This window comes from Schistocerca piceifrons, chromosome X (genome assembly GCF_021461385.2).
Source record: "Schistocerca piceifrons isolate TAMUIC-IGC-003096 chromosome X, iqSchPice1.1, whole genome shotgun sequence".
NCBI lineage: Eukaryota > Metazoa > Arthropoda > Insecta > Orthoptera > Acrididae > Schistocerca > Schistocerca piceifrons.
In genome coordinates, this window is record NC_060149.1 from 292,815,932 (window position 1) to 292,843,245 (window position 27,314).

Here is a 27,314-nt window from a genome sequence, read left to right on the forward strand (position 1 = left end):
TTGCCTGAATCAAGGCTGCACTGCTTCTCATCTTGGACAACGCTGTCACTTTCCCAAACTTATCCTCAAGACATTCAACAAAAAATTGAGGCTTTGTAGCAAATATGGTTCTCTTCTTTCTGTAGCCCTATGTCCCTTCCATGGTGTAGTGAGGGAGGGAAATGATATAGGGTCATATCTGTCAACATTGTACTTGATCTTGCCCTTCTTAGAGACTTCTGGCACCTTACGGTCACCAGCAAGAGATAGCGAATATGCTTCTCTTCTTTCTGTAGCCCTACGTTCGCCTCCCATAGTGTAGCAATGGAGGGAAACAATTTAGGGTCATATCTGTCAGCATTGTACTCAATCTTGCCCTTCTTAGAGACTGCTTGTGCCTTATGGTCACCAGCAAGAGATGACTTAGCCCGCTTCATTGTGGGTCATCCACCCTGATGCCACCCACTCTGATCAGGGGCTCTCCCCACGGGCGCCACCCAGCCACAGCAAAGGCCACCTGGCATGATGGCCGTTGCCAAGAGTTCTGATGCCCCAGGAAGACAGGCATCTACTCCCTGGTATACGTGGGAAGTTTACAGTTCAGGCTTAAGCAGTGCGATCCCTGTGTTGTCAGGGAGCTACCACCAAATGGATACATGACGGCCCCACTACAACGGACTGGCTACCATGATGGATATTGGGCGCAGAGAAATCCAATACCGTTATGGGGGCAAATGATGACAGGAGACAATGGAAGAAGATGACATACCCCCGCAAGTGTCCTCGCCCAAATAGTTGAATTGCAGGCGGAGATGCAAAGCCATGACAAGAGGTTCAGGAGATCAAATCTAAGGGCACTACGGATAACTCATGCACCACGTAAGGCATCCTTCCCCATTTGGCCCGTACTTCCGTAGAATTTGCAAAGTGGCAGGTGAAACCATAAAATGGGACCTGAACTTATAGAGCCAAAAAGTGAGAGACTCCTTTTAGTCACCTCTTACGACAGGCAGGAATAACTATGGCCTATTCTAACCCCCTGACCCGCAGGGGGAACTTCAGGTTGCATGGAAATAATATCTTTAGAACGACATACAACATATTGGGCTGAATACAATGAGTATATCACAGGAATGAGCCTTGAATATTTTGCTTGAAATTCTATGCAACCTAGATATACCGGCCTGCAATTTTCTTAAGCTGTCTTTTTAAATGCCTCCACAGACCCGTGTCACCTTTGCTCTTTTCATCTACATCTACATTTATACTCTGCAAGCCACCTAACCGTGTGTGGCGGAGGGCACTTTACGTGCCACTGTCATTACCTCCCTTTTCTGTTTCAGTCGCATATGGTTCATGGGAAGAACGACTGCTGGAAAGCCTCCGTGCACGCTCGAATCTCTCTAATTTTACATTCGTGATCTCCTCGGGAGGTATAAGTAGGGGGAAGCAATATATTCGATACCTCATCCAGAAATGCACCCTCTCGAAACCTGGACAGCAAGCTACACCGCGATGCAGAGCACCTCTCTTGAAGAGTCTGCCATTTGAGTTTGCTAAACATCTACGTAACGCTATCACGCTTATCAAATAACCCTGTGACGAAACGTGCCGCTCTTCTTTGGACCTTCTCTATCTGCTCCGTCAACCCGATCTGGTACGGATCCTACACTGATGAGCAATACTCAAGTATAGGTCGAACGAGTGTTTTGTAAGCCACCTCCTTTGTTGATGGACTACATTTTCTAAGGACTCTCCCAATGAATCTCAACCTGGTACCCACCTTAGCAACGATTAATTTTATATGATCATTCCATTTCAAATCGTTCCGCACGCATACTCCCAGATATTTTACAGAAGTAACTGCTACCAGTGTTTGTTCCGCTATCATATAATCATACAATAAGCAACCCTTCTTTCTATGTATTCGCAATACATTACATTTGTCTATGTTAAGGGTCAGTTGCCACTCCCTGCACCAAGTGCCTATCCGCTGCAGATCTTCCTGCATTTCGCTACAATTTTCTAATGCTGCAACTTCTCTGTATACTACAGCATCATCTGAGAAAAACCGCATAGAACTTCTGACACTATCTACTAGGTCATTTATACATATTGTGAAAAGCAGTTGTCCCATAACACTTCCCTGTGGCACACCAGAGGTTACTTTAACATCTGTAGACGTCTCTCCATTGAGAACAACATACTGTGTTCAGTTTGCTAAAAACTGTTCAATACAGGCACACAGCTGGTCTGATATGCTGTAGGTTCTTACTTTGTTTATCAGGCGACAGTGCGGAACTGTATTGAACGCCTCCCGGAAGTCAAGGAAAATAGCATCTACCTGGGAGCCTGTATCTAATATTTTCTGGGTCTCATGAACAAATAAAGCAGTTGGGTCTCACACGATCGCTGTTTCCAGAATCCATGTTGATTCCTACAGAGTAGATTCTGGGTTTCCAGAAACGACATGATCCGCGAGCAAAAAACATGTTCTAAAATTCTACAACAGATCGACATCAGAGATATAGGTCTATAGTTTTGCACATATGCTCGACGATCCTTCATGAAGACTGGAACTACCTGTGGTCTTTTCCAATCATTTGGAACTTTCCGTTCCTCTAGAGACTTGCAGTACATGGCTGTTAGAAGGGGGACAAGTTGTTTCGCGTACTCTGTGTAGAATCGAATTGGTATCCCGTCAGGTCCAGTGGACTTTCCTCTGTTGAGTGATTTCAGTTGCTTTTCTATTCCTTGGACACTTATTTCGATGTCAGCCATTTTTTCGTTTGTGCGAGGATTTAGAGAAGGAACTGCAGTGCGGTCTTCCTCTGTGAAATAGCTTTGGAAAAAGGTGTTTAGTATTTCAGCTTTATGCGTATCATCCTCTATTTCAATGCCATCATCATCCCGGAGTGTCTGGATATGCTGTTTTGTGCCACTTACTTCCTAGGATTTTCTGTCAAGTCGGTACAGAGAATTTTACTTTCGAATTTACTGAATGCTTCACGCATAGCCCTCCTTACACTAACTTTGACACTGTTTAGCTTCTGTTTGTCTGAGAGGTTTTGGCTGCGTTCAAACTTGCAGTGAAGCTCTCTTTGCTTTCGCAATAGTTTCATAACTCTATTGTTGAACCACAGTGGTTTTTTCTCATCCCACACAGTTTTACTCTGCACGTACCTGTCTAAAACGCATTTTACGATTGCCTTGAACTTTTTCCATAAACACTCAACATTGGCAGTGTCGGAACAGAAATTTTCATTTTGCTCTGTTAGGTAGTCTGAAATCTGCCTTCTATTACTCTTGCTAAACAGATAAACCTTCCTCCCTTTTTTTATATTCCTATTTACTTCCATATCCAGTGATGCTGCAACGGCCTTATGATCACTGATTCCCTGTTCTGTGCTTACAGAGTCGAAAAGTTCGGGTCTGTTTGTTATCAATAGGTCCAAGATGTTATCTCCACGAGTCGGTTCTCTGTTTAATTGCTCGAGGTAATTTTCGGATAGTGCACTCAGTATAATGTCACTCGATGCTCTGTCCCTACCACCTGTCCTAAAAATCTGAGTGTCCCAGTCTATATCTGGTAAATCGAAATCTCCACCTAAGACAATAACATGTCAAGAAAATTTATGTTAAATGTATTCCAGATTTTCTCTCAGTTGTTCTGCCACTAATGCTGCTGAGTCGGGAGATCGGTAAAAGGAGCCAATTATTAACCTAGCTCGGTTGTTGAGTGTAACCTCCACCCATAATAATTCACAGGAACTATCCACTTCTACTTCACTACAGGATAAACTACTACTAACAGCTAAGGGACCCCATTACACACCTGACGTTGGAGCTCCCAACTACCAGTAAGCCCACCCTCTGTGACCACCTGGATCTTGCAGACTGAGGGGAAATCTGGAACAGGACAAGCAGCCATGTCCAGCCGAAGCCTGAAACCGGTTCATCAGACAAACTGGAGAGGCCTTCCGTTCAGCACTCCGGAATGTCTTTCACCCCCTGCCACACCTTGAGACGACCTCCCACTCTACCACAGGTGAGGGATCAGCCTCAATGTGGGCAGTATCCCAGGCAACCACAGTCGTAGGCCGATCGGGGGATGCGTGGGACGAGCTGGCCGTCCCAGACAAACCCCGATCCGGACCCCCCCACAGTGATGCCCATTGGCAACAGCCTCAAGCTGTCTGACCGAAGCCAACGCTGCCGGAAGCTGGGAGCGAAGGGATGCCAACTCAGCCCGCATCCGAACACAGCAGTTGCAGTCCCTATCCATGCTAAAAACAGTTGTGTAAAGAACGTCTGAACTAATCTACAGAGAGCACAAACAATTTGACATAAAATTTAAACAGTTATTAAAATACAAGATTGCCCAGTAAATGCAGTAATGCTGTTACCTGTGCACTGCTGACACACTGCTCAGCGGCGGAAGGAGACTACGCGATTTTTCACTATTCAGGTACTAAAACGCGATGCTAAAACTTTCAAATACTAGCGATGCTAAAACTCTCAAATACTATAATACACCTGAAATTTATTAATTAAACAATGGAAGTACCCAAAAACACACAAAGAAATTAGGAATTAAACTATGTAACAAATAAGTGAGCTAAGAGTATACGACTTGCTGCTGGCAGCTGCTTATCCAACAGCGGCAGGGAGCACAGTGTTTCCAGTCATAAGGCAAGAATCAGTAAGTAGGAGATACACAATAAAAATGAGAAGAATAGGGGCTTCTTAAGCAGTGTAAAACACACAAAATGTAATAGATGCTGCACAATAGCCTTATGTCTTGTGTACTTTGAGTAGGTACTTGCTAGTATTTCTTAAAAATGAGATGCTTATTTCAAGATCATCCATTTGTGAGTTTGTGTTAATGTCAAATGATGGTGCAGTAGGATCTGCGTGCATAAACATGTCTCCTGTATATTGTTTCAGCAACTGGTTGGTCCACAAGATACTGGATGGAAGGTTCTGAACCATACACTGCGATTTTCTGGGACATCTTGGGGAATTACTTCAAGTTTCACATAAAGTCCTTCTCATAGATTCTGTGGTTTCTATAAAGTTTTCACTGTTGGTTTGCCAAAAATTTCTTCTGAAGCAAAAGTGACGATCGCTATTCTCTCAATACTCTCCAAATGGCACCCTCACACCAAAGTAAATATACATTGTCTTATTACATTACTTGGTACCTATTTGCTTAGACTGTGATTTCCGCTTTGGTGATAACTCTTCTATGTCCACCACATTTGAACAAAATGATCGCAATTAAACTCTTTGTAAAATGTCAGCAATATTTTTAGCAAAGCCTTCTTGATATATTATAGACCCCACCCCCCCCCCCCCCCCCCCCATGAACCATGCCACAGGTGGAGTGGCTCGCATGCCTCAGTGATACAGATAGTTATACCACAGGTGACACCACAATGGAGGGATGTCTGTTTAGGGGCCACACAAATAAGCGGTTCCAGAAGAGGGGCAGTAACTTTCTCAGTAACTGCAGGGTAACACTCAGCATGATTAACTGATTTGGCATTGTAACATCAACCAAAGCAGCCTTGGAGTGCTGGTACTGCAAATGGCTGAAAGCACAGGAAAAATACAGTTGTAATTTTTCACAAGGGCGTGCAGGTCTACTGTAGTTAAATGATGATGGCATCCTCTTGGGTAAAACAGTCCAGAGTCCCCCATTTTGATCTCCTGGTGGGGACTCAGGAGAATTTAATCAGGAGAAACAAACTTGTATTCCATACATCAGAGCATGGATCCCTTAATCGAGCAGGTAGGTTAGAAAATTTAAAAAGGGAAATGGATAGGCTGAAGTTAGACATGGTGGGCATTTGTGAAGTTTGGCAGCAGGCGGGAAAGGACTTCTCATCATGTGAATACAGAGTTACAAATACAAAATCAAATAGGGGTAATGCAGGAGTATGTTTAATAATGAATAAGAAAATGGAAATGTGGGTAAGCTACTATGAACAGCATAATGAACATATTTTAGTAGATTATAGTAGCCAAGATACACACTAAGCCCACATCCGATAGTGGAAAAAGGAAGAGAAGGAACAATGGGTGAATATGAACTTGGTGGAAAGGAATGAAAGAGGAAGTCTCCTGGCAGAATTTTGCACAGAGCATAATTTAATCATAACCAATACTTGGTTTAAGGATCATGAAACAAGTTGTATATGTGAAAGAGATGTGGAGATACTGGAAGGTTTCAGACTGATTATGTAATTGCAAGACAGAGGTTTCAGAACCATATATTAAACTGCAAGATGTTTTCTGAGGCAGATGTGGACTCTGATCACAATTTATTGGTTCTGAACTGTAGATTAAAACTAATGAAATTGCAAAAAGGTAGGAAATTAAGGAGATGGGACCTGGAAAATTTGAAAGAACCAGATGATGTTGAAAGTTTTAGAGGGAACATTAGGCTACAGATTATTCATACGGGGCCAAGGAACACAGTAGAAGATAAATGGGTAGCTTTGAGAGATGAAACAATGAAGGTAGCAGAGGCTCAAATGGGAAAAAAGATAAGGCCTTGTAAAAAATCGCTGAATAACACAATATACATTAAATCTAATTGATGAAAAGAGAAAATATAAAAATTCAGAAAATGAAGCAGGTGAAAGGGAATACGAATGTCTAAAAATGAGACTTACAGGAAGTGCAAAATAGCTGAGCAAGAATGGCTAGAGGACACATTTAAGGATTTAGAAGCATATTTTATCGCGGAAAAGATACATACTGCTTACAGCAAAATTAAAGAGACCTTTGGAGAACAGAGAAGTAGTTGTGTGAAAATCAAGAGCTCAGATGGAGAATCAATAGTACACAAAGAAGGGAAAGATGAAAGGTGGAAGTAGTATATAGAGGGTCTATACAATGGAAATGAAATTTAATGGAATATTATAGAAAGGGAAGAGGAGATATGGAACAGCACAACACCTGTCTGATAGAAATTCATCTGTTGAGAGCAGCAGGAGTGTCATGGAGGGACGTCGGCAGAGAGCCTGTAGTATGAAATCTCAAAGCAATTTCTGTCTCGTCGTCAATGTGAGGATGCAAGGGGTACAATAATCCGAGTATATCGTATCGGTTACAAATTGCTGGACATTTAGGAGAGTTTTTATGTAGTGGCTGTAGCCGCACCATAACCATAGATATAAACTAGCAGTATGACTCGGCCAATGTTCTCGAGCTGATGACAGATATGCTACTGCGAGAAGAAACTGACTGAGCACTGAAAGATGCAAGACGAAAAAAGGTCCCGGTATAAATGACTGTGTCAGGACTATTAATAGCCTTAGGTATGCAAGATGTTTGAAACAGGGTAAATACCATCAAGCTTCAGGAATAATGTAATAATTCCAATTCCAAAGAAAGCAGGAGCTAACAGGTGTGAATATTACCGAACTATCACTGTAATAACTCATGGCTGCAAAATACTGACTCTAATTACTTAGAGATGCGTACAAAAACTGGTAGAACTCAACCTCTGAGAAGATCAGTTTGGATTTCAAAGACATGTAGGAACACGCACGGCAATACTGGCCCAGTGGCATCTCTTACAAGATATGTTAAGGAAAGGCAAACCTGCATTTATAGCATTTGTAGAATTAGAGAAAGCTTTTGACAAAGTTCACTGGAATACATTCTTAGAAGTTCTGAGAGTACGGGAGGGGGGGGGGGGGGGGGAGGAATACAGGGAGTGAAAGGCTATTTACAACTTGTACAGAAACCAGACGGCTGTTATAAGAGTCAAGGGGCATGAAAGGTTGGTTGGTTTAGGGGTATGATGGGGGCTAAACATCGAGGTCATCAGTCCCCAGTTCCAAACAGACATACGTGTAAAAGGTCTATACAGTAAAAGCATAACCTCTGCACCCAGAGGGAGGGAACACCAAGGGGTACAGAGCTAAAATGAACACCGCAGTAACACAAAATAGAGGTCACTTAAAAGGAGAAGAGGAAATAGTTGACTAGAGTAAAACAGACTACAGTGGTTGATGGATCAGGTAAAAGGTCAACCTCTCAACCACAAATGAAGAACCTCCAGCTGGAAAGCATTGATATAGGTACCAACACAACTTGTTACCATAAAAGACACTATTTCTGTATCCACGTCACAATTAAAAGTCGCTGGAGTTGGTGTAGCCTGAGAAATCATGCGAGAGCACCCACACTAGAGCGAGTGATAAAACCCAGCTGCACAGATAAAACGTAAAACTGAGTCAGCTATAGAGGTATCGTTACCTAGGATTAAAGGAAGTGCAGCTGGTAAATTAAAGGACTGCCACAAGGGGGCTACAAGGGGGCAGTCCATCAGAAGATGGACCACAGTCAGTCCTGCGTAACAGCGACACTTGGGCAGGTTCTCATGACGAAGGAGATAGCTGTGGGTCAACCGCATATGTCCAATTTGGAGACGGCAGAGAACAACTGAGTCCCCACGCTTGCCCCACAAGGATGAGTTACATACGGCCGTGGACGACTTGATCATGCGGAGCTTATTTGGCATGTTCAAGACAGACCATTCAGAGCTCCAGACATCGCGGATCTTGCGATGTAGGGCTGAAAGGAGGTCGCTTATCATGAGACCAAGCTCCACAGGTGGCGAAGTGGTGGCCTGCTTGGCCAACCGATCGACATGTTCGTTTCCTGGAATACCAATGTGGCCCAGGGTCTACACAAACGCCACTGAATGACCACACTCGGTGAGAGCAAAAACAGCACAAAAGGGTCCCGAGAAAAACACTGGTTGAGTGCTTGCAATCCACTCAGGGAGTCACTGCATATGACAAATGACTCCCCAGAGCAGGAGGAAAGGTGAACGAGTGCATGATAAAAAGCAACCAGCTCCGCAGTGAAAACACTGATCCCACAAGGCAGGGAATGCTGCTCAACGTAGTCGCCGTAGATGGAAGCAAACCCAGTGCGTCCATCGACCAAAGAACCATTGGTGTATAGACTACATCTGCATTGCGAAACGAAGCAAGAAGAGCCAGGAATTGTTGACAAAGACTGGCAGGTGGAATGGAGGACTTGGAGTCTCAGGACTAATCCAAACAAAGCCGCAAGTGAAGGAGGGACCAAGGAGGGGTAGGAGAAGAGGGCCAGAAGGATGGAGGAAGGGGAAAGGACTCAAGTGACGAGAGAAGGGAACGAACGCAGATCGCAATCGGGTGACCCGACCTAGGCCGCCGTCGTGGGGAGGGAAGTGCAGAAGATGGAAAAAGGAGCCTGCGGTTTGGGTGCTTGGGCGAGGCATGGACGCGGGCGATGTATGACGCAAGCAGCTGTTGTCGGCGGAATCGTAGAGGAAGGATTCCAGCTTCTACTAGAAGACTAGTCACCGGACTAGCGCGGAAAGCACCTGTCGCCAGTCTGACGCCACAATGGAGAATCGGGTCGAGGATCTGCAATGTTCAAGGTGCTGCTGAGTCATACACCACGCTCCCGTAGTTGAGACAGGACTGGACTAAGGTCTTATAGAGCTGTAGGAGGGTTGTTCGTGCAGCCCCCCAAACGGTGTGGCTGAGGCAGCAAAGGATGTTGAGGTGCCCCCAGAACCATTGTTTAAGCTCGCGAAGATAAGGTGTCCAAATGAGCTGAGCATCAAACAGCATGCCAAGGAAGCGATGCGTCTCTTCAATACGAAGGAGTTCATTGGCAAGGTAGAACTCTGGATGGAGGTGGACCGTGCGACGACAACAGAAATGCATCATTTGGGTCTTGGAGGCTGAGAACTGGAAATCGTGGTTGGATGCCCAAAAATGTGCCTTACGGATAGCTCCCTGCAGCCGCCTTTCAGCGACACTGATGCTTGAGGAACTGTAATAAAGACAAAAGTCATCGGCATATAGAGAGGAACAGACCGATGAGCCCACCGCAGCCGCAACACCATTAATCGCCACCAAAAAGAGGGGAACACTGAGAACCAAGCCCTGAATATGAGCAGAGCTAAAATATGTGCTAACTCGAACCCAAAAGGAGCGATTGGAGAGGAAATTCCGTAGAAAAATTTGAAGTGGACCCCGTAAGCCCCATTCATGCAGCATAGCAAGGATATGATGGCACTAGGTGGTATCATACGCCTTCCGAAAATCAAAGAAAACAGCAACTAGATGTTCTCGCCGAGTAAAAGCTGTACGAATAGCCAACTCTAGTGAGACTAAATTGTCAATCGCTGAGCGGCCCTGACGGTAGCCCCCTTGTTGCTGGGCTAGGAGGCCCCAAGCTTCGAGGAACCACATGAGCTGCCGACTCACCAGGAGTTTGCACATAACGTTGGTAAGGCTGATAGGGCGATAGCTATCAACCACCAGCGGATCTGCACCAGGCTTCAGCACCGGGATGGTAACAATATCCTGCCAACGAGTTGGGAAAACTCCCTCCGTCCAGATGCGGTTAAACAGGGCGAGTAATTCACCCTGACAGTGCGCCAAGAGATGGCGAAGAAACTGGTTGTGAATTCGGTCTGGACCTGGAGAGGTATTGGGGCAAGCTGTAAGGGCACTTTGGAACTCCCATTCACTAAACGGGGCGCTGTATCGTTCCCAACAGTGCATGCGAAACGACAACCGCATACACTCAGCCTGCTCCTTAATGGTGCAGAATTCTGCACTGTAGCCTGCTGCCGCGGAAATATGAGCGAAGTACTCTGCCAGATGTTCGGCGATGGCGATTGGGTCAGTACAAAGTGTACCCCGAAGAGAAAGGCAAGGGACAGACGCATGAGGGCGAAAGCCAAAAATGCGCTGAACCCGCAACCACACCTGAGATGGGGAGGTGCGAGAACCTATGGTGGTAACATATCGTTCCCAGCAGTCCTGTTTGCTCCGACGGATTAACCGCCGAGGCTGGGCCCGCAGCCGTTTAAAGGCAACCAGATTCTCTAGGGAAGGATGACGCCGGTGTCGTTGCAGGGCTCGCCGGCGGTCCCGGATAGCTTCTGCAATCTCTGGTGTCCACCAAGGGACTGACTTACTCCTTAGGGTACTTGAAGAACAGGGGACAGTTGCCTCAGCAGCAGAAACAATGGCCATAGTGACCTCGTCCACTGCCAAATCAATGGCACCAGGAAGCGGAGCAATGGCCATAGTAGCTGAGGTGTAGGCTGCCCAATCACGAAGAGACCATTGTGGCAGCCCCCGGTGTGGACAGAGAAACGAACGATTGGGGGTCATACTGTAATGCATTGAACTTTCCTTTTTTAGAGACTCGTGTTTGCGCACTGTTCGTATTTCATTTCATGGTGGTCCCACGAGCAGCTAGGGGAAGGAATGTCCACCCAGACAGAGCCCCGCTTGCCTGGGTAATCCTAATACAACCAGAGGGGGGGAGGGGGGGGCGGCCGGTTCCCCAGAGGTCGCCCGCTAGCAACTGTTCTACCTCAACAGCCATGCGTCTCCTCGGCGCGCAGCCACCTTGAGATTGAGGTTTTTTTTATAGAGGTTTATACCATCCTCGCGATCCAGACAGTTAAGCCAAGATCCCCGGGCTCTGTACCGTACAATGTTCCACGGTCACGCCTTACGGTGGTTGTTGAAGCATGCTGAGAGCTTACGGTATTGAGAACGGGTGGGTCCTCCCAGTCCCCAGCTCAGGGACCCCGGGGTCACCAAGCCCGTATCCAGCAACTAAATGCTGAGCCCCCTGAGGGGGCCGTGAAAGGAAAGCAGTGGTTGAGAAGGGAGTGAGACAGGGCTGTAACCTATCCACAATGTTATTCAATACCTACATTGAGCAAGAATAAAGGAGATCAAAGAAAATTGGAGTAGGAATTCAAGTTCGGGGAGAAAAGATAAAAACTTCTGACGTTTGCTGATGACATTGTTATTCTATCAGAGACAACAAAGGATCGGGAAGAGCAGTTGAACAGAATGGACATCAAATTGAAAGGAGGATATAAGATGAACTTCAACAAAAACAAAACAAGGATAATTGAGTGTACTCAAATTATATCTGGTGATGCTGAGGGAATTAGATTAGGAAATGAGACACTAAAATTAGTGAATGAGTTTTGCCATTTAGGCAGCAAAATAACTGGTGATGGCAAAGGTAAATAGGATGTAAAATGTAGACTGACAATGACAAAAAAAGCATTTCTGACTAAGAAAAATTGTTAACATTGAGTATAGGAAGTCTTTTCTGAAGGTATTTGTGTGGAGTGTAGCCATGTATGGAAGTGAAACATGGACGACAAACAGTTTTGACTAGATAAGAGTTGAGGCCTTTGAGATGTGGTGCTAAAGAAGAATGTTGAATATTTCATGGGTAGTTTGCACAACTAATGAGGAGGTACTGAATATAATTGCAGAGAGACAAAATTTGTGGCACAACTTCATCAAAAGGAGAGATCGATTGATAGAACATATTCCGAGACATCAAGGGATTAGCAGTTTAGTACTGGAGAGAAAAGCAGATGGTTAAAATCATAGGAGGAGACCAAGAGCTGAATATGGTAAGCACATTCAAAAGGATGCGGATTGCAGTAGTTATTCAAAGATGAAAAGGCTTGCACAGGGTAGAATAGCACAGAGAGCTGCATCAAACCAGTCTTCAGATTGAAGACAACAGCAACATGACTATAATAGCAGTTTGGTTGTTATTTGCTGTCTCTTGGAAGTCTGTAGCTTAGAGCTCAAAACATTTCTCACTCATCTGTTTTAAGTCCATGGTCAAATTCACATTTCTGCTTGTTCCTATCAATGTCTACTCTTCTGGAAAATTCCAAGCTGTCTTTCTGGTAATAAATGATGAGGCAAGACATTATGACCACCTGCTTGACAGCATGTTGGTCCACGTCTGGAATGCAATACAGGCACTATTCGGCATGTCATCTATTTGAAAAGTCCTTGGCAGTTTTCTGGAGTTATATGTGACATTAAATACCTATACACAAGTCACGTAGTTTCCACAAATTCTAGGCCAATGGTTTGTTGTCTCAGAGGTGGTGCTCGATAGAGTCACACGTGTTCTATCGGGTTCAGATCAGGAAAAGTAAGTCCCAACACATCAACATAATTTCACTGTCATCTTCCACAAACTATTACAGCACCATTCTGGTCTTGTGGCATGGCCAGTTATGCTGCTAGACGATGCTATCACAGTTGAAAATGATGTTAAGCATGAGGGGATGCAGACAGTCCTCAATACATTCACATAGTTCATAGCTGTCATCACGCATTCAGTTAGTAGTAACACACAAGCCTGGATGAATATCCTCCACAGTATAATACTGCTTCCATCAGCATACAACTTCAACCTATTGTGACATGAAATATGATTACCTGATCAGGTGACACATTCCATTGATACACGATCCAATCTCGGTGATCCGGTGCCACTGCATTTCTTAGCTGACAATTCCCTATGGTCAACATGGAACACACAGCATCCCTATATCTGCTGTGGTGCCTCATGTTCAACAATGTGTGCTGAACGATATGCTTTGAAACAATTGTGCCCACACCAGCATTTTACTCTGTCAACAAATCTGTCACAGATTGTCACTTATCCTGCATTACAGTGCAGGAACACCTCTTACCACATTCTGTGATGAGGTGTGGACATCCATTCACCTCGTCGTTTACTCAAGATTTCTTTGTCCTTCAAGAACTTTCCACTGATCAAGACAGTAGCACATGAACTGTATTACCATTTCCATGATGCTCTTCTTCAGGTGCCAGGCCATAACAATCTACCCTTTGTCAGTGTCACTAATGTTGGTGAATTTCTTCAAGTATGAAACATATTGTTGCTAGAATGATTTCCCATTCATCTCTGCTCCATTCATCAACTTTCCTTACAATGTTATGTGCTCACAATACCACCAGATGGCATTCCCTCTCTTCGGGGGCCGTGGTCACAAGGTCTTATACTGAAAATGTCTTCACTTTCTACTACAGACTTCAGCCAACTTTCAGTTCCTCATATTACGGAAGTGAAGAGAGTTCTAATACCTTACACAGAGGTTTGTAATATTCTCTTTCTCCACATTTAATCTGTGATACACATAATTACTTTCTGAAATAAATGTCATCTCTGAACTGATAACAAAATATCCATGACTTTCATAAATCATTCTCAGCAACTACCTTTCCCCAGCCCTGCCCACTTATTACTTTAATGCTAATTTACTGTAAAAACTTGAAACTATTATCATTATTAAGTATGTTAAATATTATCCACTTAATGTAATGATACATTCCAAAGTAATGTGGCAATGTTACAGAGTTCCTATGGAATAAAAATAATAAATCAAAATAAGTTAAAATAACCAAACATGACCACAACACCATTGTAAACCTAATTTCACATAACACTAACTTAAAAATAAATTTATACTATACTCTGACACACTGAAATTACCTGGTAACTTTTGCTCATGGCACAGAAAACCCTCCTCAATGCTCAATGAAGAACAACCACACTTCCATGGTTAGAAACTATTTCAAACAAACCTGTAAATCAACATACAAATTATTGTTACAAGGGCAGTGTTTGATAAAATACACAGAAATTCAATGAGTGTTGAAAACGAAAAATTAAGTTATGATAGTGTGTTTAAAACAATTTTAGTGTTTTTATGTCAGTGACTATACTATAAACATAAAAAATTTTTTTTGAAAGTAGATGAGGTACTGATGACACAAAAGCTGGGAGGACGAGTTGCGGGTCATGCTTGGGTAGTTCACTCGGTAGAGCACTTTCCCCATTAGAGGTAAAGGTCCCGAGTTTGGGTATCGGTCCAGCACACAGTTTTAATCTCTCAGGAAATTTCAGAGTTAGTCCCGCTTGCAGATGATACTAGTATTGTTGTGAAGCTGAGCAAATACACACCAACACAGAAAACATTAAATGATACAGGGTGACAATGATTGAACTATATGAAAAAAACTTAAATTAGTTACAAACCACTGTGTGCACTCACTTTATTCAACACGTAAACATCACTACAGATATTCGAGTTTCAGTTATGACGTGCTTGATAGGCCTGCCGTTATTGGCAATGATGTGGATCAGGTGAGTAGTGAAATTCTGCATGATCCGCTGAAGTGTCAGAAAATCGATGCTGTCGGTGACCTCACGAGTAGCTGTTTTCAGCTCAGCAATGGCTTTGAGGTTATTGCTCCACACCTTGTCTTTAATAAAGTCCCAGAAAAAGGAGTTGCATGTGTTCAGACCTGGAGAATATGGCAGCCAATCGATGCCCATGCCAGTGGCCTCTGGGTCCCCAGAGCCAGAATGTGGTCCTCAAAGTGCTCCTCTGGAACATCAAACACTCTCCTCCTTCGGTGGGGTCGAGCTCTGTCTTGCTTGAACCATATCTTGTCGAAATGAGGGTCACTTTGGATAATGGGGATGAAATCATCTTCCAAAACCTTCACATACCATTTGGTAGTCACTGTGCCATCAAGGAATATCTCACCGATTATTCCATGACTCAACACTGCACACCACAGAGTCACCCGGCACAGATTCAGAGACCCACAAATGTGCCAATTTTGCTTACTGATGAACCCAACTAAATGAAAGTGGGCGTCACTAAGCCAAACCATACAGCGCATAATTCCCATCGTGCCCCATGACCAACTGAGCAGTTTGAATGTTCTAGCACAAACTGTTCAGAAGTTATGATAATTTTATTTGATATAGTTCAATAATTGTCACCCTGTATTATTGTGAACATTACTGAATGGTTCTGCATGAACAAGTTAGCTTTAAGCTTTAAAAACACCATTTCTATCAGTTTTGTATCGTCAAAATGTCCCACTTCCTATTAATGTAGTACACCAACAAGAAAAATCAACAGGTTAGAAAACTGTAAGTTCTTAGGTGTGCATTTTGATAAATACTTAAACTGGAAAAACCACATAGCAGACCTGACAAATGTTTAGGTGCAGCTACTTTTGCCATGACAACTGAGGATTTAGGGTGTAGAGAAGTAAGCAAGTTAACATATTTTGCATATGTCCATCATTCACTGATGTCTTAAGGGATAATATTCTAGGGTAACTACTCACTTACGCAAAATGTATTCATTGCACAGGAGGGGTAATTAGAATTGTTTGTAGAGTTCATACATGCACATCTTGCAGGTTTCTCTTCAAGTAACTGGGGATATCTTCCACAGACTCACAATACATTTATCCGCTTACAAAATTTGTTATCAACTGTCCATCTAACTTTTAAGAGTGACAGATATCAGAAGTACAACACGAGAACGAAAAATGATCTGAATTAGCCTACAATGAATCTAAACTTTGGCACAGAAAGGGGTGGAAAGTGCAGCTATAATACTCTACCCATGGAAGTGAAATGTCTGACAGACTGCAAAAGTTTTCTTTTCAAATGTTAAGCTGTATACAAGTGTTTTATGCTTGTCCTGTTGACATGTTCCACATCATAATGTTTATTGCAAATTTGATGCATGGAGCACGAAACCAACTAAATAACTTGACTAACGGCGTAACATGCCACTATCCAAAGTGCCATTTACCGAAGAATTTTATATTCGCCAAGTTTGGTGATTAGCTTCTGTGGCTACTGAGCCAAGGAGAAAACAGTACACTTATACGTGTGTAGTGAAGTGATGGGAAAGAAAAGTGCAAATTACATAATTGGCTCTCTGAAGCACTACGTTAAGAATATACTGATAGGAGATATGAGACATCTATACATATTCTCATACAACTGTTGTGCCCAAAATAAGAATATGGCACTAGATCAGTTCCCACTTACATGTATTAATGTTGACAGATTGGAAACCATTACCCACTGGTTTCCTAAACCAGGTCAAAGTTTTTGCTCTGCAACAGGTGTTTTGATGTAATGGAGAAGGAACTCACTGAGAACAAATGGGTTTTTACTGCCACAATAGGGAAAAACACACCACCATCGAAGTTCTGCTTAATCACTGAACACTGTTATGATATGAGATTGTGTGTCAGCTAAACACTTACTTCATAAAAGCCTTTAAAATTGATAACAAAGACAGACTTCAAGTGTCTACTTGTCAAGCGTTTCATTACATTCATAACAATGATGTGGTAGAATATAGTATACCCCAAGCACACCTAACTTGAGCAAGTTCAGGCTGCTGGGCAGCCCCATGTCCATATCAAGGTCCAAAATGGCTCTGAGCACTATGGGACTTAACATCTGAGGTCATGTCCCCTAGAACTTAGATCTACTTAAACCTAACTAACCTAAGGACATCACACACATCCATGACCGAGGCAGGATTTGAACCTGCGACCGTAACGGTCGCGCGGTTCCAGACTGTAGCGCCTAGAACTGATCGGCCACATCAAGGAAATCTGCCATTAAAACCCACGAAACTAAGACACGATCGCATTAGCGGAGCAATATGCCCTACATACCATGGTACTATGAGGCACTGAAGTGCACCTCAGGTGTGGCAAGTGGAGACTGTACCTACTCAAGTTACCGAAGATGAATTGCTAAAATACAGAATATTCTACTTACTATGATGATTATTTTTCCTTCACTTTGTTTCTATACTTATGTTCAAAGAGCATAGGTCTTTATTCAATATTCACTTCATCATATTCCACACTATTGAATAAAATAAAGAGCTTCTCAAATATACTGGTGTACAAAACTTAACGACAAAAGCAATTTTCGTATGGCATGTCACTGTTAAGTAACATAGCTAGATGAAGCTTTGACCACAGATTGAAAGAACAATTACAGCACAGTACTGAAAGAAATGCACAATGAGACAATAGAAATGACTAATTCAAAGACAATAATTACACTGAAGTCACTGCAGTTTATGATGGTCCCCTGGGCATTAAAAAAGGCGGGACATGGTCTTTAATAGGGTGAGTGATTGTCACAGATGTCAGTGCATGCTCTGAAATGTGCTTTCATGCTGGCAACAATCTTGGTAATGAGTTCTTGTAATAGGGCATTCCAATCCACCACCACAGTTGACAACTGCTATATGGGCAGTGGTGCATATGAATGTACCACAATACGTCTCCCCAATGCATCCCACACATGCTCAATGACACATAAGTCCAGGGGAACAGGCCGGCCAGTCCATCTGCTGAATAATCTCTCGTCCCAGGAGGTCCTCCACCTGTGCAGCTTGATGCAGGTGTGCATTGTGACCCACAAAAAAGAAGTCAGGCCAAATGCACCATGGAAAGATGCACTTAGAGAATAAGTAGTGTCACCAGAATGTTGACCACTGAGTGCACTGTGTACAAAGATTTGGAGGTTAGTATGCCTATGCAACATTATGCCTACTCACAACACAACACAACACCTGGCCCACCGAAACGATTGTGTTCAATGATGTTCCTGGATGCATTATATGTTCCTACCTCTCACCATAAGAGGGTATGTCCAGAATCACTACACAGACTGAATGTGCTCTCATCTGCAAAGAGCACATGACTCCACTCCCAGCTGATCCAGTCTCTCTGCTCTCGGCACCATCGCAAACGATGCCACTACACCAAAGTGCACCATAACTGCTCGGTTATTGAAACATGCTGTCTTTTCCCATTCCTTCAACTGTCTTGTGTAGCATTTGCACTATAGTCACGCTGACATCAAACCCACATGATGTACAACTTTCGGTGCACAACTGGGAGACCTCTGGCAACATGCTCCCTCACTTTCATTCATTTCCACCTGTAATATGTTATGTTACTTTAACTATCTCATCCCTAGGTTTTTCAGAGCAGTGTATTTAACCACATTTTTAAAATACTGATGTAAGACAGGAATAACTGTTTTACGTTTATATTAATATAAATAATATTAATTGGTCTGCACTTTCAAATTGTAGCAAGGCATTACCACTTTAAGGGAATGCTTTGAGAATATATCTCTCAGAACTGTTCAAGCTATATGAAATAAAGTACATAGGTAAATGGGGTTATCCCACTCTTGCAGCAAATTCAATTATGATTCTTATTATGGCACGTACTGGACTTTGATACGTGGTTTGTACCCACAACTTTCATAACAAAATGGGCCACAGCAGATTATTTCCATAAAATGGTCACCCATAAGTAGAATGACTTGAGGCTTGAGGTAATATAGAACAGTACATTAAAAATATGTTTATGTGTAGATTAGATATACAGCAGCATTTAGCAAGTGCCTGGCAAACTTTGAGCACTTGTGATGCAATGAAAGTTATTTGAGAAAAATTTAACCAATAACTTAATTTGGTCACTTAGTCAGGTATGTCTTCAAAGATATACTTTTCTCCATGTTTTTTTTTTTTTTTTTTTTTTTTTTAACGACCTTTCCTACGAACATAACACTAGATAAATGCATTAAGTAATGTGAATTACAATATGATACAAGAACTGCTCCTAAGCAAGAGATCCAGAATTTTTGGCAACAAATTTAATTCAATATGCAAAGAACTCTTCACACAGAAATCTGGTAAACCTCTAAAGCAAACCTGTGTGTTTTTTTTAAATACAAGATGGAAAGAATATTAGAATATTTAATCAATGTATTTGTTTAGCATGTGAAACACAAAGACACACTCATCAATGTCCAGTGGCACATGTTAGAAAACTGGCATCATCGAAGACATTATGGTTAAAAATTTGAGTGTGTTTGATCCATCAAGTCAGACAGCATATTACTTCTTCCTATATACCTCTTGCAAACAGATCATGAGAAAATCGATCAAATTTGCACTGATACAGAGGTTTAATGAGACATTCTTGCCACGCACCATTCGCAAATGGAAAAGGAAAGGAAAAAATGATGGTGGTACTCGAAATAGCCTCAATTACATACTATTAAGTGGCTTGTGGCATGAAGATATAGGCCTACACAAAATGATGTATGAGATACAAATAATTTCTGAGACATGGCCTATCTGCTATCAACTTTATGTCTACTTACAAGGAGCATAATTATAACAATGCATGCCACAGGCATACATTATGTAGAAGACGTGTAAAATAATTTTGCTTGCATATTTTAGTTGTAGATGGCAGTGTGTTTAGTTCACAATATGTCATTAAGTTCTAGTTGGTGGTGGCTTGACTTATGTTAATCACTAAACCTAAATAGAAGAGGAAATAGCAATCCACTAATATGGGGAGTGGCTTGTAACATGTATAATAGAAGGTGGCACGAAGCTGGGTTTTTGTAACACAATGATCTGTAGCATAACCCAAGGTCTAGGTTGCATCAGAAGGTAATAGTTTTTTTAATACATGCACTATTCCATTATCACATTTATGTTCCAGGATGAAAACCTATTTCCCTGCTGTGTCATAATTTTTCAAGTTTTTAATAATTTGTTTGAAGGCATTAATAACAAGGGCATCCCATTAATTTGTCAGTCTTTCATACCATAATGTTTTGTTGGTGTTAGTGACGTCATTCACTGATCATTTTTTGAGGGTCATATCTGCCATGTTGATGACATCATTAGTTTGTCAACAAGGTAATCACATCACTAGCCATTGCAGGAATTTGGCCACGAGTAAGAAATGAGACATACTACGACTAGAATATGGCTTCCAAGGTTACCAGTTCTATGTGAGTCATACGAAAACATTGGACACATTGTATCACGGGAACATTCTCAAGCACAAGACAAATGCAAACTGCTACCAAGTTAAAATAATGGAAACCAAGTCGACGAAACAGTTAGGCAGTGCTGGGTACGTCATACACGCAGCAATTTGTTTCAGTTTACAACCACAGTTTTCATTGTTACAAAATATTAAATGATTTCATCAGTCAACATGGAAATCACTTACACTTTTTTACAAAATGTATTACTTTACACAACAATGTGTTACAGTTTTTTAATACATCGGAAAAGCACACCGACTGGTGCTGGGACCAATTGTCTGTTAACAAACAAATCTTTTGTTTTATTTTCAACTTACAGCACATAAAATACTACCATTAGTAACAGTTCATAAATATTTAATAAATGTTAAAATCATATAGTTTCATAAGCGGCTACTCGGTGCTTCATGTTGCATGGCACAAGTTAAAAACTGTTGACAACAAGGCTACCATAGCTGTTTGACAACACTTTTGTATTATTTTCTTTAAGCTGACATTTTACACACATTTGTAGTCCTAGTATTACAAGCAGTTTTACAGTATTTTTTAATATGTTAAGATTGATATTGTGTACACCTCTACCACTCCTCCCTTCCTTAATTGCGTCATGGCGATCTACTATGTTTGTTACTCACAGAAAACAATTTTACAGTCATACAACCACAGCAGATCTTATGTTCGGCAATGCGTAAGTGTGCCAACTTTAATCAACCCCCTAGTAATATATATGATTTTAACTTTTATTAAATATTTATGAACTGTACTGAGGCAGTAATTTATGTGCTATAGGTTGAAAATAAAACAAAAGATTTGTTTGTTAACAGACAAGTGATACCAGCACCAATCGGTGCATTATTCCAATATATTAGATTTTTTTTAAAATCTGTAACACATTGTTTTGTAAAGTAATATCTTATGAAAAACATTGTAAGTGATTTCCATGTTGGCGGATGAAAACATTTTATACGCTGTAATGATAAAAAACTGGGGTCTAGTGTAGCAGGGGATACAACCCGTCGGCTTTGGACAATGACGTCACAAGTCGCCAGATAGCAGTTTACCATTTTCGCTTTTGCTGTTATGTTTCAGTTTCGTTTTTTTACTGATTGCTTAATAAAGTGGATCTGTTTATTCTATCTTGTGAGATTTTTTTTTTTAAAAAAGCCAAAAAACACTTATCAGCTACTGAAGGGAGCTACAACACTAAGAAGAATCGCTTCTCGTTTGGCGACTTGTGACGTCATTGTCCAAAGCCGACGGGTTGTATCCCCTGCTACACTAGTCCCAAAAACTGTGGTTGTAAACAGAAACAAATTGCAGTGTGTACCACATACCCAGTGCCACCTAGCAGTTTAGTGCACTTGGCTTCCAAAATTTTTACTTGGTAGCAGTTTGCACTTGTCTGGTGCTTGAGAATGTTGATGTAATACGACATATCTAATATTTTTATGACTGACGTAGCACTGGTAAGCTTGGAAGCCATATTCTAGTCATAATATGTCTCTTATCAATGGTGAAATGTATCATATTTTCATATTGTCCGATACCAGTTTAGTGTTTTATGTTGCAGCCTTTGAAAATGAGGAAAAGTCGAAACGCTTAAGGTTGGTGAGAAATAGAAGTGTGATCAAGACTTCAGTAAAGTTATTTAGAGTGCTGCATCATCTCTCAGCATTTTCATGCAAACTGCAGCACTGCATTTACTCACAAGAAAAGAGGGGATGTATTTGGAGTGTCAAAAATGAAACAGTTTGACATTCTTCACTGGTTACGAACTATTTCCTCAAACATTCACCACACAGCTTCAACATTTTTTACTACTTGTTTGGGATGAAACTTCACATGTGACAGACTGCTTTGTAACCTACCCCAAAGCCTTGGTTAGGTTGAGAAGTGATAGTTTGATTGAGAGTTGACTCGACACTGACTTTAGGGCACCAAAATGGCGTGGCCCTTGCTGAGTATGAATGTATGCATTTAGTGGCACAAAGCCACTTTTCACAATCAATCTTATGATCCTCCATAGACACACATTAGAAACCTTTTAGAGAACATCTTGCAATGCGCACATTTGTGAGGACAAGGAGAGTTGATCCTTCAGGCCAGAACTTTGGCCCCACCACTCATGTACCTATGATAGTTCCTGCACTCACAGGTCAGTTCTGGTTACCTATAAATGATAACAGTAATCTCATTTAATACAAAAAAGCATTTTATGATGATTTTGGTTAACATCGTTTCGTTCAACAAATAACACAAAAACACGGGGTGAGCACTTCGTTTCTTAGCTATTGTACCTGAAACTAGTGATTATTTTAAACAGTAAATAACTTGTCTGGTAATGAACTGCAAGAAAAATGAATACTTACACTTTTGTTCAAGACGTGGCAAATTTGGACATAAAAATAAATGTGCCCTTAACGGTGTTGTGCTCTCATAAAATATAAAAGGAATTAAAGACTGAACAATAAAATACTCTTACCACCAATATTTGAACAAAATTATGAGGAATTATCGTTAGAATGTGACAATGCCCCCCCCCCCCCTCCCCCACAGAAATCAGTTTTGATGACAGAGTGCACTGTAGCATAGCCCAAGGTCTAGTTTTCAAGTTGGCAGGTGACAGAAAAACTTTGCAGTAGCTCTCCTGCAGCTTTCACAGGAGAGCTTCTGTAAAGTTTGGAAGGTAGGAGATGAGGTACTGGCAGAAGTAAAGCAGTGAGGACGGGGCGTGAGTCGTGCTTGGGTAGCTCAGTTGGTAGAGCAGTTGCCTGCGAAAGGCAAGGGTCCCGAGTTCGTGTCTCGGTCCGGCACACAGTTTTAATCTGCCAGGAAGTTTCATATCAGCACACACTCTGCTGCAGAGTGAAAATCTCATTCTGGAATAATGGAAATGCTACAGACAAAGTATGAATCCTTCCAATGTACAAAGTTCACTAGTGTTTCTTGTTGGGAGCCAAGTCAGTTGGCATAAAGACGTGCTCCTGGTCTAAATTCCATGTCATTCATGCTCCCAGTTTTCAGTAACATACAGAATTAGGTCCATTACAGTGAATAATTATGCAATATTTTACACTGATATTCCAAAAATAGTTGCAAAGTTTGTAAGTCCAGTAAAACAAAAATACTGTACATGTCCTACTGTTCACATGCAGAAACTACTGATGAAATCCCAAGTGCTACTTAGGAATCCTGCAGACAGACAGCCTGTTAATTAAAATTGCTAAAGCCAGGACCCAATAAAAACCTGTTTTGGCACAGGAGAAAACATACTGACACACAGCAAATGACACAGTACAATCTTGGTATCCGTAAGGAATTCGGTAAGCTTCTGAACAAATACATTTTGAATTCATGGAAGATTACACGAATCATCGTACATCCACAATAGGAATGTCAGGCACTATAGCATCAACCAACACAATATTGGGTAAGGGAAAATCCGAGTTTCTTGATCTAAGTGTGATGCTGTCCACCTAAAAATCATCTGGTTACAAACTGATTGCCAACGTAGTGCGATGTATAGGTTAGGTTTGACGGCAACAATTTTGTTGTGTGATAGTGATGCCAACAAATGTGAATATGAAATAAAGGTTTTGGTGACAGACCCATTTACAGCACAGCTCGAAATCTATGTTCCCTCTATATTTAATCCACTTTTCATCACAAGTTCCAAAGTAAAACTCAGAAAAGCTGCTTTACAAATCTCAGATAAATATTCTGTGCGTATTTTGCACAATAACTATGAAGGGGAAGGGGAGTGAGAATACATAATTCTTATGTGAAGTGCTGACTTGTTTTTTCAGATGACCATCGAGAGACCATAAAGATGCAGATGGGCCATAGTACCATGTTCAGGGTTCTAATCAACAATGGGTGTCCACATTGTGTGGAGTGATAGTATAGAGAGATGTAAAGAAACAGTGCAAAATTATTTTTCATATTATGTTACCTTGAACAGATTGTACAAGAACAAAAGAGCATTGTATGCTAATGACCATCTGAATGAGGCAGTGCATTTGTTGAGACACTGACACATTCAAGTTTGCTCTGCCGTACCATCCTGATTTAGGTTTTCCTAAATCATTACAGGCAAATGCCAGGACGGTTCCTTCAGCAAGGACACTTCCACCAGCCTGTTCCATCCTCATACAAACATCCTTATAAATTGTGTGTGTCTGTATATTTGATCCATTAATTTTAATTTTATAGCAATGAAAAATCTTGTATCATGATAAGTGGACGAGTAAGTAAATCTATGAGAAGTGATATCTCTCCCTCACTAACCCATTTTCATAATTTTAAGCACAGGGTATTTTATAGCATCAATAATAGCAACACAAAATAACTAACTATTAACTTCACTATTCAATTGTTAGGAACATTATCAACACACTAACCCTGTTTACTATATTTCTTTGATACCTAGAAATAGGGTTTTAATATTAGCACAAATACTCAAACATACATAATCACGATCAATACTTGAGAACATTTTCCACCACCCATAGGACAACAACACTGTCAAATATGAAAGCAAATGTATGAAATGAGTAGAGAAAAGATTCAGCACAACCTTTCCCTCACAATGAATACACTATCTGCCCTGGCAAGTTGAAGTTGGTTCAAATGTCTCTGAGCACTATGGGACTTAACTTCTGAAGTCATCAGTCCCCTAGAACTAGTTAAACCTAACTAACCTAAGGACATCACACACATCCATGCCCGAGGCAGGATTCGAACCTGCGGCCGTAGCGATCGCGCGTTTCCAGACTGTAGCACAAGTTGAAGTAATAAGGAATTAATGCTCCGAGCATATCAAGTTCAACAAAACATAACACACTTACAACAGACATCATTAGCAAGGAAACTTGAGACATTTGCCTTATTTTCATAATCCTCCACAGGATTACACAAAAATGCTTTACCATACGTCAAAACTTCTCAAGACCCATTATGCTAAATAATGTCATAATACTATCTGGACAACATAATACTTCATTACCTCAGGCTTTGAGAAAGTTACACTCAACAAATAATAATCACGATAATAAAACAGATAGTGACACATGCAAATTAATTAATTTAGCCTCCAAACACTTAAATTGGGAAGATTCGAACAGAATGGGCAATATTAACGAGTAAAAATTGTGTTTGCATTTGTGATTCTGTCTTGTTTATGTCAACACAACAGACTTTTCGGCACAAAAGGATTTCGTCAAAAACTTCCTAGTTTTTGTCACATCTACTATATTGATCCTGTTATTATTCATGCACTTATTTTATGTCTGTTTCTGTAAAGTCCACTAAGGAAGGAGAAGATTTTTATCCCATGCAGATGAATATAAAGAATCTCCAATGAATCAATTATGTTCCTGATCCCCTTCAACGCTGTTACTTTCAGCTTGTTTACAACTGAAGATGGGGACAACACAAGATTCGTGCAACTATCGACTATACAAACGGTCGATTATTTCAAAGACGGCTTGCCAATAATAAAATTCCTTCGAAAATGCACACCTGCAATATACAGACAATTTACTAGGAATGATACTTTCTGCAACTGAAAAATTTGTAACTATGGAGTTAGCAATCCATAATATTGACAAGATAGTATCTGCATAAATTACACCATGACAAGTTCTAAAATCTGACAACTTTCGACGCAAAGCGGAAAAGAATCAACATGTTCATACTACTAATTCCTGCATACATTACACCATGAGAAAATTCTAAAATCTGACAACTTCCAAAGTAAAGCGGCAACGTGTTTAAATACTATACTGCTATATGGGCTGTTGACAAGCGACACTTATCAGATCAAGTGGTTCAAATACTAAGCGTTAATGATAATCGTCCAAGTTTACAGTGCGCTAACGGAACTTACCGCCTATGCTTTGAAAACAATCAACCACTAGTGGCAAAAACGAAAACCTCTTCACAGAAAAGCAGACTTATTGAAAAAAACGCGTTTCATTTCACTTGCAGCTGAGGTTATCGCATACTTTGTAAAAGGAGAAAAAAAACATCGTTCGTCACAAACCTATAAGAATGAAATTTTGAATCTCTATAACAATATCGCTGTTACTTCGTTTTACTATGCCTCAAAACAATGCCTGAACGCAAAAGCGTTGAAAAGAATAGAGTAACAGCTTAGAAGAATTACTAGGAGTCATCCACATCAACCTTCGATAACAAAAAATAACATACTCCGCCTGTCTCAAAAACGTATTGGACGTTCAGCTATGAATATATCACACGACCGACAATTGTCTATGTGAATGTCAAATTTCTATAAAGTGCCACAAAACAAATAATTCAAAAAGTAATATTACCAAATGACAACAGGTCATCCTGATCTCAGATTCTTCCTGGGCACCAAGCTGTAACGGTCGCACACACTAACAACTTCAGAATCTTGCAAACAAACCACGATCGTAAATTACACCAAACACTCTGCACCTATCATTAACTGCAATCCCTACAGAATACCAAAGTTGTTGCAAACACTAACTTGACAACAGAAGATTCGTGCAACTATCGACTACACATGCGGTCGATCATTTCAAAGTCAGCTATATCGTTGGTTCGAGTTCATTCTCTATATAATGTATTAAGTTGCCTTTTGAAAATGAAATGCATACATCAATAATAAGAAATATTCAATATGCATTACTTGATTTCGTATAGTTTCAAACTCTTATTTAACAAGTATATCA

General features: G+C 41.2%; 1 protein-coding gene across 1 annotated transcript in view; it reads right to left on the reverse strand.

Moving 5' to 3' along the window:
• Positions 1–27,072, reverse strand: part of LOC124721111 — a 335,377-nt gene extending 308,305 nt beyond the window's left edge. The window contains exons 1-2 of the mRNA XM_047245929.1: positions 26,931–27,072; positions 14,374–14,465 (exon numbers count right to left, since the gene is read on the reverse strand). Coding sequence (XP_047101885.1) covers positions 14,374–14,391 — 18 coding nt within the window. The 5' untranslated portion in view covers positions 14,392–14,465; positions 26,931–27,072. The remainder of the gene's footprint in view (positions 1–14,373; positions 14,466–26,930) is intronic.
• Positions 27,073–27,314: the final 242 nt, after the last annotated feature.